Source organism: Drosophila nasuta, chromosome 3, assembly GCF_023558535.2.
Source record: "Drosophila nasuta strain 15112-1781.00 chromosome 3, ASM2355853v1, whole genome shotgun sequence".
NCBI classification, from domain to species: Eukaryota; Metazoa; Arthropoda; class Insecta; order Diptera; family Drosophilidae; genus Drosophila; species Drosophila nasuta.
In genome coordinates this window covers 43,802,329-43,821,082 of record NC_083457.1, presented here as the reverse complement: position 1 = coordinate 43,821,082, position 18,754 = coordinate 43,802,329, and the positions used below count along the sequence as shown (strand labels likewise).

The following is an 18,754-nucleotide window of genomic DNA, read 5'->3' as shown; positions in this document are numbered from 1 at the left end:
CGAGTGTTAAAAATAGCTGTGCCTGACTTTCAAGCAACTCCAACTCCTGCTGCGGATCGATTTATGTTTGGTTTAACATACTTTCGCTTTTTACCTTTTTCTCTATTCGCTATTTCGCCCATTTTCCCATTTCCCACTTGTCATTTGGCTTTGCAAAACTTCTGGTGCTGCCTGCTGTCATTAATTCATGCTAATCAATGGCGCCCAACTGCGTGGGCGTGGCACTAGACGCCATTTTGCATTCATTTGGCACAGTTTGAGCAGCACTGACCAACTCAACTATTTTTAGACTGCGCTCACATACATATGTGTTCGAATCAGGCCAAGAAAAGTAGGAATAAAATGTTAAATTAAAATTAAATATATTCTATAAAGAAAGAAAGAATTCAAGGGTAACATGTAAAAATAATAAAGTTTAAATTGAAAAAATATATTATATTATATATAATGCCTAGAATTATTCAGAAATTATTTTAATTGGTTGTCGAAACTTAAGAAATTATTGTTAGTAGCACATGGCTAAAAAGTTTATGAAAAATATTTAGTTATAAATCAATGCAATATGTTTTTTGTTGGAAAAAATATAAAATACTTAATAATAAATACATAAGTGAAACCTAAAAAAAAACTTCAGATAAATAAAGTGGGTTAAGGATTAGCATACTATTTGTTTGTTTTTTTTTAATGAATTGATGGAACTTCTGATAGAATGCTTAAGCATAATTTGAAATTAATCATATTATCCCAAATAACTGAGAATAAAATAATTAAGAACCTTATCTTTAAGAATGTAGTACATTCATCTTCATTGTTAAAATTTCATAATATACAAAAATATTTTAGAATATCTGAAAGCAGAAAATATGAAATCTATGTGCCGAGATTATTTTGTAACTAGAAACTTTAATAATGCTTTCATTCATTCATAATTTAAAGAAAATCCTGTTCCTAAAAATCAAAATATATCATAATTTGTATACTGTCACCTTCTGAAAACCAGCATTACTAGTAAATGAATCGTTGTTGCCATTGTTGTTTTTGTAAAATTAGTTTGAATTTATTACGATATACATTTGTTGTTGTTGTTGTTGTCATCATATGTTATATCTATACATATACATTTACATATCCATATGCATGCATTATGTATATTTGTATTTGTATTTGTTTTGTGTGTGTAGTTGTTGTTGTTGTTGTATCCACTTATAGCTTAATGATAATAAAAATGTACAATTTAATTAACTAGGATCTGTTGATGTTCTCATTTCAATAGTTTTCTTTCGTTATTTGTTTTTATGTTATTTGGATTTGAGTGTGTGATCTGCTTTCAGTTTGGCTTCGACGTCTTTAAGAGTTCTTCTCCCCAAAATAAACTTCTTTTCTATGGCCTTGTGTGTTGTGTTTCGTGTTAGAAGAGTTCTTCTGTTTTTTAGAGGTGAATCATTCAATTTAGAACACGTTCTTTTAATTAGTCGCTCTTTAATTAGTTGTTAACATGGCGCTTCTCTTACAAAATAACTGTGATTATACGTTGCCAGAGTTGCCACCCTCACACAAACACACACGTACAGACAAAATACAGTTTTCGTGTGATCGCGTGTTGATCGCAATTTAATGAATTATTAACAGTGAACTTGTTTTTTTTACTTTGTTATTATAGCTCGAGTCAGTCACCCAAACGTTTAATTAGTTTACTTTACTTTAGTTTAGAGTTGTGTAATTATTATTTCGTTTCTGTTTCTGTACAAATCGCTAAATTATTATCAATTATTGTAATTCTAGAATCTAAATCTTCAATTTATCATCATCTCTGTGTTGTCTAAGTGATCTTGTTGTTCTTCTTGGTATTTTGTTGCTGTTTTCTGTTTTGTTTCTGTTCTGTTTCTTGTCTCAATTGTTTAACTTGGCTATCTACGAATACAAACTGTAACTGTATCTTTGCTTTGTATTTCTTTTCTTAATATATTTTCTTTTTTTTTATGTTGCTTGCGTGTATTTAAATTCATTTATTTGCTCATTAGTTTTATTGTTTAATTTGTTGCTAGTTGTTGTTTCCTTTTTAGTGTGTAGGCAGTGTTTCATTCATTCTTGGGTTTGTTGCTCTTGGGTTTTTTTTCCTCAACTCTCATTTATACATATTTCTTAAGTTTATAAGTAAGTATATGCTATATTTGTTGTTTGCTGTGTTTTGTTTATTTTTTGTTGGCCCTTTCCCAACAAAGAAAATAAGACATTTCTTATTCAATTTGCCGGCGCCACAATGAAAACAGTTTTTTTTTTGTTTCTCTTTCCATTTTCCTCATTCCACAATAACACAATAAATCCAAAGCATTACAATTAGCAAAATAATAATTGAAACAAATATGAAATTAAAAAGTAAATTATACACATAAAAAAAGAAATCAATGTTACAATTCGGAAAAATAAGTATTTATATTTATAGTTTTTATATTTTGTTCGCATACAAACATTTTTATTTTTGTGTTTTTTTTTAGCTAAATATTTGTTGCTTTCGCTCTCTCGTTAACTTTTATCATAGTTATTATAGTTTTCTTTATCATTATGTTTATCTTCATCTTATGTTTCTCTTTGTTGTATTATAATTTAGTTGGTTTTTCTTTTTCTTTTTTTTTAACAAAAATAATTGCTTTTGAGGTATTTTCTTTTTTGTTTATATAAATATGTTTTTGTTTTTCCTTTTCTTTCTTTTATTTATTTTTATACACATAACCATTATAAGTATTTAGTTTTTAGTCGTTCTCGTTTTCAATAGTTTGTTTATCTCTTTTTTTGTTTTTGTTTTTATTTTTTTTTTTTTGTTTTGTTTTGTATTGTAGTTGTCTTGTCTTTTTGTAAACAATTCAAAGCACCTTTTGATTATATTTGACATTGTATTTTGTTTTCCATTTTTTTTTTTTTGCTTTTTTTGTCGTTTTCATTTTTTATGCGGTTTTTTGTTATTTATTTGCAAATATCAATAGTTAGATCAGAATAAACAACAAAAAGAAAAAAAAAAACAACTGAAACAGAATATAATCAAAGTACATACACAAAAAAATTCAATATTATACATTTCTTTTTTTTTTCTTAATCTTTGTTTTACTTTAATTTTAGTTACTCTTTAATTTTATTTTGTTGGTGTTGTTGTTGTTGTGGCAGCATTTAGTTTCTCAGTACACGATAATTATTGGATTTAAAATATATAGTATATATATGTAGCATCATCGGGGTTCAGTTTCATATTGTTTTTGTTATTCGTTAATTCCCTCTTTATTCTTTTCATTTTGCCGCTTTTTTTCTGTTTTTGTTTTAAGAAATGCCTTATTTTGAACAACTTTCTGTTATTAAGTAACATAACTAAGAGAAATGTTGGGCAGCAACTGAAAGCGAGTTATCTGCAAAACTATTCTCATAAAATAAATCAACTATTTGAGAAGAAAATCAAAAAACAAACAAAAACAAACTCAATAAATTGGCTATGCATTCCCTAACGTTTCTTTATCATCTTCATTTTACATTTCACATTTCATTTTTCATATTTATATTCATCTTTATTTGTTTTAGCATTATCATTATTATTGTTGGTGTTTTTCTTTAATTGGGGGGCATTTGCAATTTGCAGTCCTATAACTATGGTCAACTATACACAGAGGTTTTGTTTCTCATCTTATTCTGCTTTATATGTTAGTTTATCATTTTTGCTTAATATTTGAATTTAAAGCTCGAAACTAAACAAAAAAAAAAACTGTGTTTGTAAATCATTATAACTTTTGCTGTTGTTGTTGTTGGTGGGGGAAATTCTTCCCTCACTTAACTCTTTTAACTCATCATAATCGTAATCATAATTGTTGTCCTTTTCACTATGTAAGTATATAAGTATGTGTATGTAAGTGTGTGTGTGTGTTTGTGTGTGTATAAAAAATCAAAAAAGTTGAAAGTGTACATTTGAACTAAATTGTTTAAACCTTTTCGCCTATATAGTATAAAACATAGTTAATAAGTGGTAAATATTTTACATGATTCTCGCTTTGCAGCTACTTGATCTCGATCTCTACTTCCATACATATATAGTTACATTCTATATATAGTATAGTATAAGCTATAGCTATAGCATATATATATGGTATATTAGTTTATGTTATATGTGTTATATGTATGTGTGTGTCTCTAACTGTAGTATTTATGTATAGATCCAAACAAAACGTTTATCGTAGCACGCGCTCTTCTCTTCTCTCCTCCAATTCTCTCTTGCATAACAAAAACAATCTGCTTCTCCATCCTCTCGTTGTTTGCTCCTTCTCATCAGCATCATCATCCTTATCCTCTTCCTCAGCTGTAGTATGTCATATTATATAGTAACCTTAGACCATCGGCAGTCCTTGCTGCACATCCATCATCTCGTCCTGCGCCGGCGACGGACGTGGCGCAAATGTTGCCATATGATGTGGATGCGGATGCTGCAGCTGATGTGGGGGCGTGGCCCGTGCAAACAGCGTCGAGCGTTGCATCCCCATGGGCGCATTGCCCCCGCCGCCCACATTCGCGTTCGCCGATGGGAACTGCAGCCGAAAACTGTTATCCGGATGCTGATGTTGATGCTGGCGTGGAGTGCGTCGTGGTGAACGCGCTGGCATCCGATTGGCTCGATGCATATCCTCCAGTATGGATGGCGCAACATATGTGAAACCCTGCAAAAGAAATTGAAATTCAGATTAATTGACATTCTTAGCGGAAGATTACAAATTATTTATTCACAAAAATTAAAGAAGAAAATCAGAAAACTACAATCGAGTATGCTCAGTGTGGTATTATTCTTATAATATACCAAATTCATATGCCGCAGTTGAACTAAAATATACCGAAGGCTTCCATTGATATATCGTACTACATTAAAAATATACCATAGAGTGCAAAATATACCAGATTGTCACCCAAAGTTGTCATTTTTGCCCCATATAAAAGTATTTCTTAAATAACTTCTACAATTTTTAGCTGACTGCATCCAAATTTTCAGGAATCATAAATAAAACATTTGACACTCTTTCTTTCTCAGTCAATAGCTCAGATCATAAAATAATTTACTTTGTCTATATAAAGTTTTCAACATTTTAAGGCACCCTAAAATTGAATGTTTACTTTTTTACTCGAAAATTTATGAGGTTTCTGCTTTTTCAGTTTACTGCTTCGTAATAAGCAATATTTTCACAATATAAAAACTTTATTATTATGTGCAAATTGTAATATTTTAAAATATTTGACCTTGGCCTCAAATAACGTTTGTTTTATTGCTTACCAAACATTCGGTTTCACTATTTATCAAAATTTAATTTAATGTTTGTGACATTAATCTTAATCCTTAATGAAATCGTGCACCTTAAACATTCTTGTGGCATTGAACATGGTAAAATCGTCTCTTAATTTCAGTTCCTTAATGCTTTCATAACGCTTTCTTAGTCAGCAGAACTTTTTTAATTAATAACTGCGGAAAGAGTTGCTCCATCTTTGATAGACAGTCGCCCCAGTTGGTCGATCGAGTGTGCCATTAAATTTGGAGCAGGCAGACAACAATATTGCCTGGTCGGATCAACACGATTCCCTGACGCATACTAATGCGCCTCGACAGCCGTCAGCATATGGACACACAGGGATTATGCAAGGCAACCACCGCTGAGTTCGCTGAGTCGCCGAGTTGGCGGCCAACTGACCCAACAGCCTATGTAACACATTTTGCATAATTTTCTGTCCGACAGCGCAAAAGACACTAATTAAATTTTGACGAAATTCAACCCGAAATCATAACAAACAGAAATACAACTGCAATAAAACAATTAAAAATAAAAAAAAAAACAGAAAAGCCGGTGGCTGTCGTGTAAATTTATCCGGCACGCCAACAACGAGGAGGAGTTTTGATGTCTTGAAGCTGCACAAATGCGTGACGCGTCCAATTGGAATGACATGGGAAGTGAATCGAAGCTCTCAAGTACGTGAGCGCAATGCTAATTGGAACCCCAATTTGGGAGTTGATCATATCTCATCACATTGCACGGTAGTCGCTTGCTGTTGACCCACTAAGGAGAATAAGTTGCGGGCGACTTACGAGAAAGTTCATAACAATGCTTAAAGTGGTTCTAAGTGGAGAAAGAATTCCCCAATTAGCAGCTGTCTAATCCAGTTTTATTGCAACTGAGACGACTGTAAAACTGTATTGGCTTAGCTTATTAGAATCAATCGAACTTAATGGCGCAGCAATTCCCCCAAAACTGTTAACCGCCTTTCACAATATTCATGAAACTGTTTACAATGTTGCTCAAACTGCTGGCAATAAAACTCATAATTTCAGTGCAATTTTAAGTGACTTTAAAAAGGAAATTAAATTACAGCACACTTTAAGCTAAAACAAACATAACTTTAAGTTCCAACTACCATTTATCAATAGGCAAACAAAAAGCTAAAAAAGGGCCGCCGTAAACAACACATAAACCTAAACGCACTTGCCGCATTTTATAAACAAATAAAGACAGACAACAGTAGCGTTGTGTTTTTCTGCTGCTCATGAGTTGCAATTAGCTGCTCATGGGCCAAAGCCAACAACCAACAACAACCAGCAATAACAACAAACGGTTTAAACAAACTCTCTTCGTCTTTTAGCCACTTCGGCCACTTCTCAGTCACGTTCATGTTGGCCAGTCTCAAAGTAACGCTCAAACTGTGCGCACGAAGACAGAGCAAGCGAAGCAGAAGAAGAAGCAGCAGCAGCAATAGCAGACAACTTTCGTGTCGTGTAGAAAATTCCAACCTCCCCCCCTCAATTTCCACAGTTCCCATCACCTGATACCTCGTTGCTTTTATAAGGCGCGCGTCGTGTTTCGTTTGGAGAAAGGCTTACACTCGGATTTGCAATAAGACAAACAAAAAAAAACAAATCGAAAGAGAGAAATATGTTTAATATTTAATTTCACTATGCAAATGCATTGACATTCATTCTTGAACGAACTTGCACAAGTTTGATTTGCCCTTCAGGGCCACATACAGTTTCAGAGTCCAAACTCGAAACCAGTTCAAAAAGCTTGCAGTCACCAAAAACATCCAAAACAAGAGCGACAAAGAGCGCAAGAGAGGCGCGCAAGCGCACGTGCAGAAAGCGAGAGCGCAGCAGCGAACGCGTTGATAGCGTCGTCGTCGTCTCGTGCTTAATTGGGACAAGAACAACTGTGAGTGCTGTCGTCGATAAACTGTAATGACTGTCAAACTGTGCGTGCGGAAGTTTACAAACTGTGGTGTATTGTGTTGTGTTGACATTGCGTAATTTTCAATAAACAACTACTACAGTAAACTAAAAATTCGTAACGAGTTGCTAACAATAAAAGCATGTGCAAGAAATCTATAATAAAAAATTGGCAATAGCTCGATTTTGTGTGAAAACAGCAAACAGCAGACACCACAAATTTGTGGTCACACCAAAAAATAAAAGCGCAGCTTTGTTCGCATACTGTGAACGAGCATAAATAACAGCAGCAACAACAACAATAATAACTGAAATTTACCGCTACCAGAAGGAGAGAGAAACAAATTAGCAAGCTACGTGCGTTTGTTTTTTGCATTTTGTGTGAAATGTCCAAACAGTTGAAAATAAATTCACTCTCGTTGCTGCTGTTGGTAGCAGCGGCAGCGACAGCGCTGCCCCAACAACAACAACCACAACAACAGCAGCAGCAACTATTACCAGCAACTGTTGCAACAACTACGACAACAACAAGACTAGTAAATGCAACTGACAGCGCTGGCACTTTCATCGATAACAACAACAATAACAGCAACTTTGAAGCAACAACTGTCTCCTTCGAGCAGCAACAGTCACAACAACAACAACAGCCGCAGCAGACATTGCAATATGCACATATAACGGCATTAGATAAAGAAGTAGGTATGCATACGGTATCAACTGACGATGGCAGCTAACTGATCAGCTGTGAAGCGCGTGTCGAATACTCTCACTGCGTGCTTTAATCATCGACTTTTCGGTATACATTATTTTTCAGTTAGCTTCTTTGGCATTGAGCTAATGTGAACTAACTTTAAACTAGACTTGAGCAGCTTTTGAACTAGCGGAACTTGCCACTAGAATCAGTTATGAGCTACTTACGACAAACTTTTGAACTAGTAGAACTAGCTAGCAATAAGGACAATGCGAACCAGTTACAGACAGTTATTTGTTGTGTGACCAGATATTTTTTCCAATTTTCAAGTGATAATTTGTCAGAGCAACAAAAATTCGACGTAACATTTTCTTTTTGTTGATATTAAGTGAAATTTTCGACATGATTTACTTGGATGACCGATGACGGTCGTGTTTATGGCCACGCCATGCGTATTTAAATGGAACGCTGGTAGCCAGCAACAACAATAACAATAACAAGCGTTTAATTTGCAAATTAGCAACAACAACTTCAAGTACTGCAAGGGGCAAGGTAAGAGAGGGGGACTGAGGAGGGCGACAAATTGTGGGCTCGCTTAGTTTTTGGGTGGCCGCTTCAAGTGTGTGTGAAAGTGAAATTTATTACACCTGAAAGAAACGAACGAATTTAGAGCTAAACAAACACAAAACAACGTGCAGCAGATGCCGAACATTCGGCAGCTTAAAAGAGTGCGTGTGTGTGTGTGCTGAGTGTTGTGTTTGTGGTGAGGTTGAGTAATTGCCTCAACGTCTAAGCGTCTAATTAAAATCAAGTTAATGAAGCTAATCTCTCTTTCCCCAACTCCTCTTCTTCGCAGTTGAACGTCTAATCAAGCAATGGGCGCCGATTGTTTGGCTGGCGCCAGAGGAGAAATTTCTGCCTCTGGGCGTCGAGGAATTCCTACAGAATGTGCATCCCATGGACAAGGAACGCAGCAACAGCTTTACCCCTGGCGTGCCCTTTAGCGAATACTCCACAAAGTCGCATCTGGTGACGAATGCGGATATGGAACAACTGCTGCAGAATGAGCAATCCTTCATCTATGGCCGCAATCCCAACGAGGCGCCAGTGCCTATCTATGGCGTCGTGACGCTCTGTCCCAAACCAGAGCCAAAGCCTGAAGTGGTGCCACAGTCACAATCACAGCCTTTCGCCAGCACTCGAGGACCTTACATACCCGTGTCCATTGATCCGCTGGAGGAGCGCAATGATACAGTACGACGCTCATCGCGCTTGTATCCATTGTTTCAACGCGTGAAGCGGGAGTCAGTGAACATGCCACCGCTCCGGGAATACGATCTGGTCATGGGTGAAACGCAATTGCCAACGGCAGCAGTGCCGGAACCTGCAGAGCAGCAGCCACAGGAGCTGGAGGACGATTCGAATGGATTGCCAGTGAACAATTTCATTGCCAATCTGGCGGACAATGTCAAGTTCAGTGGCGGGCCCGAGATGGAAGACGATAATCTGGAGGACAACAACATTGGCGATACGCCGCCCCTAGAAACGCCACAGCAAGGGGTTCAAGGAAAACTGCCTGGTTTCCATGTCACCTACTGGATGTTCTATCCCTACAGTCAGGGCAAAACCATGTGCACACTGAGCCTGGGTCCCCTGGGTCGTATTCCCTTCCCGGCTGTGTATGGCTATTGCTTGGGAAATCGTCGTGATATTGGCAGCCATGTGGGCGATTGGGAACACATGAGTCTGTACTTTAATGGCGATGCCGAGCCACAGGCAATGTATGTCTCAGCTCACGATGCTGGAGCCTATTACAGCTACAATCGGTTGACGGGCTCCTTTGAGTTTCGTCGTCAAGAGACGCGCAAGGGGATTTTACAGCGTCCCAATTTCCCCAAGACGGTGACCACATTTAAGAATCATCCGGTCCTGTTCGCGGCCAAAGGTTCGCACGGTCTGTGGACGGCGCCGGGCAAGCATCGCTTTGTTAAGGTGGCCAGACTGTATGACATAAATGGCTTTGGCACGCCGTGGAACACTTGGAAGGCCGTAGACATAAGCTACAAGAATCTCAGATCCTACGGTGAGTACGAATTATTTTTCCTCGAATTTAATGCTAGCTTATTCTTGTTCTTTTGCAGGTCGTTCGTTGGTGCCCGATTGGCTGACGTATCGTGGCAAGTGGGGCAATCCCAAGAGCAAGTGTCATCCCTTTCGTCGCATCGGATTGAACTTTTGTGAGTTCACAGACGGACCCACTGGCATTCCTCTAAAGGAGCCGCATTTTCAATGTGGCGCTGACTATCGTTAATGATGGATTCAATTGCTGCTGACTAGTTTCTTAAGCGTAGCTCTAGACAAGTATTTATTGTGAAATTCCCGCCCGAAGGTTACCCCGAAAAAACGAAGCATTAAACATTTGAAATAAGCACATGCCGTATTTTAGCTAACGAGGTCAACAAATTGAGAATGCTATAATTAAAGACTCGACGACGTGCAACGAGTCTTGACCCCCACAAAAATCTTAATGGTTGAATAATCTCTAATAGCTGCTTGGGCGAGACTCACTTGGAAAATTAAATTGGCACTTTCGCTGAGCGTGGTATCATCCGGTGAGTCCACGGGAATCTGTCTTGTGAATCTCGTATCAAACTGTGACACATCATCCTCACTTCGCTGCAAGTTCAAGTTGATTAAAACAGTGAATCGAAATCGGTAAGCTCAATGGACTTACCAGCAGCGGCTTAATGGGTGGCTCAAGGCGACGAGCGACAACATCTTCCCAGTTGACGTGCTTGAAGAATGGATGCATTTGCACGGCAGTCGCATCCTCGGGTCCGCTGCCCAGACGCAGTGGCTCCTGACGCTTCATCAGGCGTCGCACCAGATCTCTGGCTTCGGGTGTGAGGTAGGCTGGCAGATTAAGCTTTGCTTTCAATATGGTCTCGATGGTTTTCTTGCGATTCTCCGCTGTGAAAGGCGGCTACAAAAATGGCAAAGAAATGAATTAATTGAAAAGGAAGTGAAATCTCTTTGTTAGATCATTACTTACCACGCCTGTGAGCATGTCGAACATGAGTGCGCCTAGTGACCACCAATCGACGGCTTTGCCATGGCCACTTCTGGTAAGGATTTCAGGTGCCCTGCAGCAGATAAAAATTCAAAATTAATACAAATTCTCGCAAAAGTAATTTAGCCAAAAATGAGGAGCATCAAAAGCTTGGCAGGCGCACGCACATGTACTCAATTGTGCCGCAGAAGGTGTGGGTGACAATACCCTCTTGTATGTGCTCCTTGCACAGACCAAAATCGGTTAGCTTCACATGTCCCTGGGCATCCAGCAGTATGTTCTCTGGCTTCAGATCGCGATAGATGATGCCAAGTTTGTGTAAATGTCCCAGAGCTAAAATGATTTCGCTCAAATAAAAGCTGCAGGTGTAGAGAAAACAGTTGAGTAAAGGAGTTGCTTGAGATGTGTAATTGTTCCACATACCATGTGGTATCCTCCAGGAAGATGCCCTCGCGCTCCAAATGCATAAACAGCTCACCGCCGCTGAGATACTCGAGTATCAGATACAATTTGCCGTCTGTTTGAAAGGCATACACTAGCTCCACAATAAACGGATGCTGAAAATGCAAAGTACAATATTAATAATTGATTTAAGTAACGCATTTTAAATGTCAACTCACCTTGACTGCCTCGAGTATGTTGCGTTCAGCTCGTGTGTGCGCTGTGTCCTTTTGATTGGTGACTATCGATGCCTTCTTCAGCACCTTCATGGCAAAATATTTGTTGGCATCACGTCCAGCGGTTTTGCGCACCTGTTGCGTTCCAATTCGTAATTAGTTAAATGATAGCAATAAATCAATTGGTTGATAACTCACCTGGAATACTTTGCCGTAGCCACCTTTGCCGAGGACTTTTTTGAGCTCAAAATCCTTGGGACCCAGCTTGATTTTCCCCGGATTGACATTTTCCTCTGAGAGTTGTATGGTCTCCTGTCCTTCATTGCTGTTTTTGGGGATAGGGAAGGGGACGAGTTTAGTTTACGTTATTAGTTTAGTAACTGCGACTGCGATGTTGATGGCCGCCGACTGCTTGCGTGGGAAATCGACAGCCCACGCGCTCTATAAATAAAAACCTTTGGCAAACACGCGCCAATTGGTGGCGCCCCCTTAAAAAACCCTCAACACAAATCCCCCACCGCTCCATCACCATCACTATTCACTATCGAGTGTGCTTGCACATTGGCTGCTTGGCATATTGCCCACTAGACACACGAGCGCACAACAAGCTGCTGTTGTTTGGTAGTCAATTGGTAGTTGTAAACACTTCTGTCGACGACACATATGACAAAATATGTATCAACATAAAGGTAGTTAGTTCCCTTATCAGTTTGGTAGCTGCGTCAGGTGGACTTCTCATCCGTCTGTCTGTCTGTCTTTCTATTTGTCAGTCTGTCTGGCTTGGCTGCCTGCTGGTAGGTAAACTGATATGCGCAATACATGTGTTGGCCAGGCTAAGCCGATTAACGGGCTAAACCAGCTATGGATATAGAGGGATTTCCCGCTAAACATTTGTTCGCTCTCCGCATTTCCGAGAAAAGAATTTTTGCGCGCCTGCCTCTCGAAATAGCTGCCTCATCCTCGATCCAGCGACAGCGACAGCTACAACGTCAGCGACATAACATCAGCATTACTCACTCTTGATGTAGATTTATGCTCAATTCCGGTTCTAGATCGACCTGCAAAAGAGAAACGGAGAATCGAGATAAGTAAGAGAATCGACAATATGCAAATGAGTCAGAGAACTTGTGCAATTAGTCAGTAGTTTATAGTTTATGGTTTTTGTAGTTTGTGCTAATGATTGGCTAGATACTTTGTAAGCAAATTTTCAAATACGTAACCTAATAGTTCCTCGAAATTCATTTAAAATTTATTAGTTGCTTAACTTGTGTGTAGATGCTTCCTACTAGTTTTTAGTTATTTGATTAGTCGAGATTTTGTTATTAGTTTTCTTTTGAAGAAAAAGAATTGTAAAAGTAATTCCAAACTCAATATGATGATATTATAATGAATTTTATGTTTAATCTATAAAATAAACATTTGAATTTCAAGCAAATAGGGGCAATAGTAATTATAGATTTTAATATTATTCAAGAAATTAAATAAAGAAATCTAAATCTAAAGATCCAAGTAATTTTAATATAATTGAAACCGTAGGATTTACTTTGATGTTAAATGTAGGAAGTAGCAATGGCAATGCTATATCGAGTAAATATTTTAATAGCGTATAAGGTTAAGTGTATAATACTATTGATATAGCAATTAGCTATATTTGAAGTGAAGCTTTTAAAATTGAAGGTTAATCCTTTGTGGAATGAATTAGCATTGTGCGAAACTTATTATTTTAACATAAAATATATTTACTCCTAAGTATTAAGATTTTTCCAAGTATGAAGTACCAGAAATATGTCTTCTTAGTATTTCATGACTGGTGGATTTGTTACGGCAATTAACTGAAGCTAAAGCCATGTGTCGTAATGAGAGAAAGAAGTAAAGATTATGTTGATTCGCTCATTTCGGGAGAAAGTGTTTTCGAGGTAGAGAAATCGTTAAAAGCAGGTAACGCCGACGCAGAACCCAAAGATACCTTCTTTTTGTCATTTTCTTCATTTTTGAATTACCCACTTGCCTCGGGTCGGGTTCGACGAGTCTTCTATATACAAGTTTAATGTACAGCGAGAAGAAGCAGGCAGGCAGACACACTTCTCCACACGCACACATACACACACACGCATACACACAATCGTAACACAGACACACACGCACACCTTCTCTTTAATGACAAACTAAAATTAGAACTCGGAGCAATGCCAAATACTCTGCCGGCAATTCTGCCAGTGATGCTAATACTGCTGTGTTTCTGATTCTGTTTCTGTTGCTCTGTTTCTCTGACTTGTGGGGGATTTGGAGACTTGCTCTCGTCTCGGACTCGTTATTTTCTGTATATATATATATGTATAGTATATATTATACAATATATTTAGTAGGAATTGACTCTCCGACGCCCGCATAAAGTAAGAGCGATTTGTCCGAAGGGAAACTGGTTTGAAGCCTCGTCACAAATGCTGCTGGCGCCGAATTCCAATTAACAAATCAATCATAATTTCCAGTGTCCACAATTCGAGGGCGTGCGCCCCGTTTTCATTGCGTAAAAGCCACAAGTATTTATGATAAATGGAAATATATATATCATATATATACATAGGTATACAGCATGGACAACGCAACACTTTAGTTGCATTTTCAATGGCTAGAATGTAAAGCAAACAAAGCTGCACACTCCGATCGACTCGATTCTCAAGTCATTCCCTCATTTTCTTGTCATTCTTTTCGTCGTTTTCGTCTTATCAGCAGCAGGGCACGATGGGATTTTTTTTTCGTCGTTTCTCTAATTTTATATTATTCGTTGATAAGCATTTTTGTTCCTTTTTTTCTTCTTTTTAAGTGGGAGTTTAGCTTACAGCTGAATATTACGACAAAGCGTGTGTCTTTGTGTGTGTGTTGAGTGACTTGACCCAACAGCAATGTATAGCATGAAAAACATAGTGAAACAACATGCGGTTATCATCATAACATGATCAACGATAGAAGCACCTTCAACTGATAAGCTAGAAAGTCTATTTTGACTCAGCAGTAAGCTGATAACTGATTCAAGTTGATTATGTAGCGGATGTTATATACATTATGTGTGCTCTTTTTTTTTGTTTGGCATTGTAAACAATATTAATTGTGGTAGATGCAACAGTTGGAAAACGGGTTATGGAAAGTCTTAATGAAGTATGCAAGAATATGAAATGGAACAACCCTTTTTTCCTATGCAACAGTTGGAAATGGTTCAAATGAAATGTCTAATGAAGTATGTTAGCGAAATCTATTATTCGAATTAAAAAGGAAAAAAAATCTATTCAATAATTTATTATAATAATAATAACTAAAAAAAGAATTCATTTAATGCAAAAATAAACATTTTCAAGAAAAGTTCCTAAGGAAAGTGTATTCCAAAAAAATAATTCTTTTCATAAAGCAACAGTTGGAAAATGTTTTTTATTTGCGAAATTGGCAGTTATAATTCAATAGAAATTAGCTTTATTATATTTGCTTAATATGAATGTGATTTATATTGTTTTATTGCTACATGCTACCAAGTTGTTTTGTTTTATTGATAAATTATCATCACATTTCTAGGGATTCACATGAGATTTTAATCATTATTTGGAGCTGCTAAACAAAGCGAACAGTTCGACTGGGTTGGCTCCTCACAGTGCTCTTTGTTGTTGTAATTCTAAAGTTGATACTGTCAACTTAATATGTGTGTGTGTGAATAAGCGTGTTGCTTTATGTGTTGGAGGTGCCGGTGTGTGAGCAATTGATAGTGATTATTTTGAAGGACATTTGCCGAGTTTGATTGCTTAATATCGAAAGACAGGTATTGCAAGAATATTTAGCGATAAAGATTGAAAAATGTGGGCTGTTATTTTGTTGCTGTTGTTGTTCGTTTAAAGGGGGGAGGGAGGACAGGTAACTGCGATTGATACTTAAAGTAAAGATGTTGAATAACTTGATGACGCCACACAAACGCTTTTGGATTTTTGCGCAGCAGATAAGCGCAACAACAACAGCGTAGAGTTCAAGCTCCCTAAACACCAAAAGAAAATGCGAATAATTTTCGTGGCCAGCTGCGCCTTTCACGACTTGCAGCCGCAGCAGACAAAGCAAAGAAGGTAAACAACAAACAAAGGAGGGAAAAATCTTCAAGTACTGTACACGAAAGTAAAAGCGGGGGAGGAGGCGCAAAGTGCTGTTGTTGCGCAGTTAGTTTTCTTATTATATATGTTATAGTATATATACTCACATCATCCAGCTCGATCCTGTCATCGTCCGAATCATGTGCTTTGTCGTCCTCGTGGAGCTCAAGATCGAACAGTTCACTTGGATCACTCACGTCCGCCATTTGTCGTTGTTGTTGTGTTTGTTGTTGTCGTCACTCCACTACACACACACGCAGACGCACACGCTTACGCTTACGCACACGAATACGCAATGGCAACGTTCACATGCACACGCACACTTTACGCACACAAGCGCAAACACAGGCAAACACTTTGCTTTTTTGCCTTTGCCTTACGTTTGCGTTTACTTCTTTCTTTGGGTCTTGCGTTTGGCTATGAATTGCTAGTTGTTGTTGTTGGTATTGCTGCTGCTGCTCTGCTGAAACAATACGGAAACAGCGCAGCACGACGACGAGACGAAGAGAGACGTGAAGAAAAGACACAACACACACTCACATATACAGACGCAGTTTCTTGGCAAATGCTGCGATTTTGATTTTTGATTTTTAGTTTTCGATGTTTGTTTTTTTTATTTTTTTTTGCGTTGCTTTTGGTTTATTCGACCAGGTGGTGCACGGGGGCACTTTTCGTCGTCTCGAAGGTTATTTGTTTATTAGTTAATAGAATATATGAATGGAATCGGAGGCGCAGCAGCAGCAGCAGTAGCAGCGGACGGAGCGCCAATGCCACAGCCACACAATGCCACACAATATACACACACCACACACGACGGAGACGCGACCATGAGACGCATACAGGGAGGCGCACGCAAGTTGTAACACGACAGGAGCTCAAACGTTGAATGCAGCGCGCTCACGTTGTAATCGTCAAATCAAATTAAATGTAAGTGAATAATAATTAAAATGCACTTTTTCTTTGTTTGCAACCAGAACACGAGGTAAGTTGGGACAGCGATTGCACTATTCGCGCTTATCGATACTAGCTCGGTATCGAGTGTGTCATACGCATAGTATCGATGCCTTAACATTCAAAACGATGCTACTTGCAACGACAATCGATACCCGAAAAAGTACGCAGTGTGACCTTTTATGGTATATTGTATACCCTGTTTACGAAAGAAGTGAAGTCTGACAATATAATATAATAAAGTGTTTGTCGATAATCACAAAAGCATTTAAATGCATAAATTAACATAAAATCAATTTAAAAAAAAGTTTTATTTTTAATTTACATTTTACAATTACTAATATCAGTCATGCATTGTACTTATTTTATTGATCAGCATAAACATCGGATTTAACGTTCATCTATTTTATGTTTTGTTGTTCACAGGGTATCTCATAGCATATAGTTTTGACTAATGCGCTGCTACTTGTTGGTATTAAAATACGATTATTTAACTATTCATTTATTTGTCCTTTGGACACTACTTTAACTACTTTAACTACTGTAACTTCTTTAAGATTAAAAAATTATGTTTTTCAAAAATATTATTTTTGGCAAGACTAAAAAATTTGAGTTTTTAACGTTTTTTTGGGAAATTTGTTTGAAACATATGAAAACAGTATATTTTTGTATGTGAAATAGTAGGTATTTTAAATGAACTTGCGGTCACACTGCTGGCACGCTAGCAAAACAAGTGCACTCAAAATAACCATTTCATCGCCACACAATTAAATATTAAAAGTGATAATCATGTGCACCGGCGGTTCTCCCAGCAGCAATGGTTCCCAAGCCGGCGACAACACCGAGAGCGAACAACAACAGCCATCAGCAACGGAGCAGCAGCAGCAGCAGGAACAGGTTCCACGAACAGCTGTTGAAGCCTCAACCCCAGAACAGATTCTTGCCGAGTATGGCGAAAATCTAAAGATCCTAACATTGAACTCACAGGTGTCCGAGCTGCTGACAATCATTCGCGACAAGTATGTGCAATATTCGTAGTGTCATTCATTTTTACTTACAATATTTTCAATTCCTCTTTGCTAGGAATACCACGCGTAGCGATTTTAAATTTTATGCCGATCGTTTGATACGTTTGGTCATCGAAGAATCGCTAAATCAGCTGCCCTACACTGACTGCGATGTAGAAACGCCCACGGGTGCCATCTACGAAGGTCTCAAATATCGCTCGGGGAATTGTGGCGTCTCAATTATACGTTCCGGTGAAGCTATGGAGCAGGGATTACGCGATTGCTGTCGCTCAATACGCATTGGCAAGATTCTGGTTGAATCTGATGCAAATACACACGAGGCACGTGTGGTGTACGCACGTTTTCCCGATGACATCGGCAGCCGTCAAGTGCTGCTCATGTATCCTATTATGTCCACTGGTAACACTGTGTTGCAAGCTGTAAATGTGCTGAGGGAGCATGGAGTGCCCGAGAAGTGCATCATACTTTCGAATCTGTTCTGCACACCAATTGCTGCTCGGACTGTGGTGAATGCGTTTCCCAAAATGAAGATTCTCACATCGGAGCTGCATCCGGTGGCGCCCAATCATTTTGGCCAGAAATACTTTGGTACTGACTAGGATAGCAAAGAAAAAGTCAATAAAAGCAGCAGCAGCAAAAGCAACTTGACAACTAAGCTCTGCTTAGGATAGGTAGTGTGTTAGATTATCTATCCATATCTCTCTCACTCACCCAACACAATCCTCCCTTAATTAACTAATCTTAACATTTGTTTGCATGGCTTCGCACTAACCACATTTTCTTCTCTTCCGCATCTAGATGTCCTTTAAACTGGAAGGAGCAGCACAACTACTATGATTAGTACATTATTACATTATAATAAGCCTGCTATAATTTGGGCTCTTCATTTAAATCTCTAAAACGAAACGTGACTTGTTCAAAGCTATTGTAAATAAACATAAATATGATTTACCATCTTTTGATGACTATTGAGTTGTAAAACCAGTACAGCCTAATGATTAATTGACCTTATACCTCTTGGACCTTTTGCAATCTTGTCTTAGAATCC

The 18,754-nt window shown here is 38.1% G+C and overlaps 3 protein-coding genes across 5 annotated transcripts; 2 read left to right on the top strand and 1 right to left on the bottom strand.

The window, feature by feature from the left end:
- Positions 1–2,612: 2,612 nt before the first annotated feature.
- On the bottom strand, positions 2,613–16,746 carry LOC132788692 (ribosomal protein S6 kinase beta-2). Its single transcript, XM_060796210.1, has 10 exons — positions 15,835–16,746; positions 12,621–12,661; positions 11,802–11,928; positions 11,607–11,738; positions 11,410–11,543; positions 11,154–11,345; positions 10,969–11,059; positions 10,651–10,899; positions 10,485–10,592; positions 2,613–4,688 (listed from the first exon to the last, which is right to left on the bottom strand). Exons 1-10 carry the CDS (start codon positions 15,931–15,933, stop codon positions 4,362–4,364), a joined length of 1,500 nt encoding a protein of 499 aa, XP_060652193.1. The 5' UTR covers positions 15,934–16,746; the 3' UTR covers positions 2,613–4,361.
- LOC132788691 (uncharacterized) lies at positions 6,690–11,689 on the top strand. 2 transcript variants are annotated; one of them, XM_060796208.1, is made up of 3 exons: positions 6,690–7,924; positions 8,773–9,999; positions 10,058–11,689. In XM_060796208.1, the coding sequence occupies exons 1-3, from the start codon at positions 7,612–7,614 to the stop codon at positions 10,225–10,227; spliced, it is 1,710 nt and encodes a 569-aa protein (XP_060652191.1). In that variant the 5' UTR covers positions 6,690–7,611; the 3' UTR covers positions 10,228–11,689. The 2 variants fall into 2 exon arrangements, with proteins under 2 accessions (XP_060652191.1, XP_060652192.1); XM_060796209.1 differs by lacking the exon at positions 6,690–7,924 and adding an exon at positions 8,239–8,468.
- A 613-nt stretch (positions 16,747–17,359) lies between the features above and the next one.
- LOC132791547 (uracil phosphoribosyltransferase homolog) lies at positions 17,360–18,681 on the top strand. 2 transcript variants are annotated; one of them, XM_060800509.1, is made up of 3 exons: positions 17,360–17,697; positions 17,762–18,294; positions 18,505–18,681. In XM_060800509.1, the coding sequence occupies exons 1-3, from the start codon at positions 17,468–17,470 to the stop codon at positions 18,513–18,515; spliced, it is 774 nt and encodes a 257-aa protein (XP_060656492.1). In that variant the 5' UTR covers positions 17,360–17,467; the 3' UTR covers positions 18,516–18,681. The 2 variants fall into 2 exon arrangements, 1 of the variants encoding a protein (XP_060656492.1); XR_009632909.1 differs by having other exon boundaries at positions 17,362–17,697; positions 17,762–18,377.
- Positions 18,682–18,754: the final 73 nt, after the last annotated feature.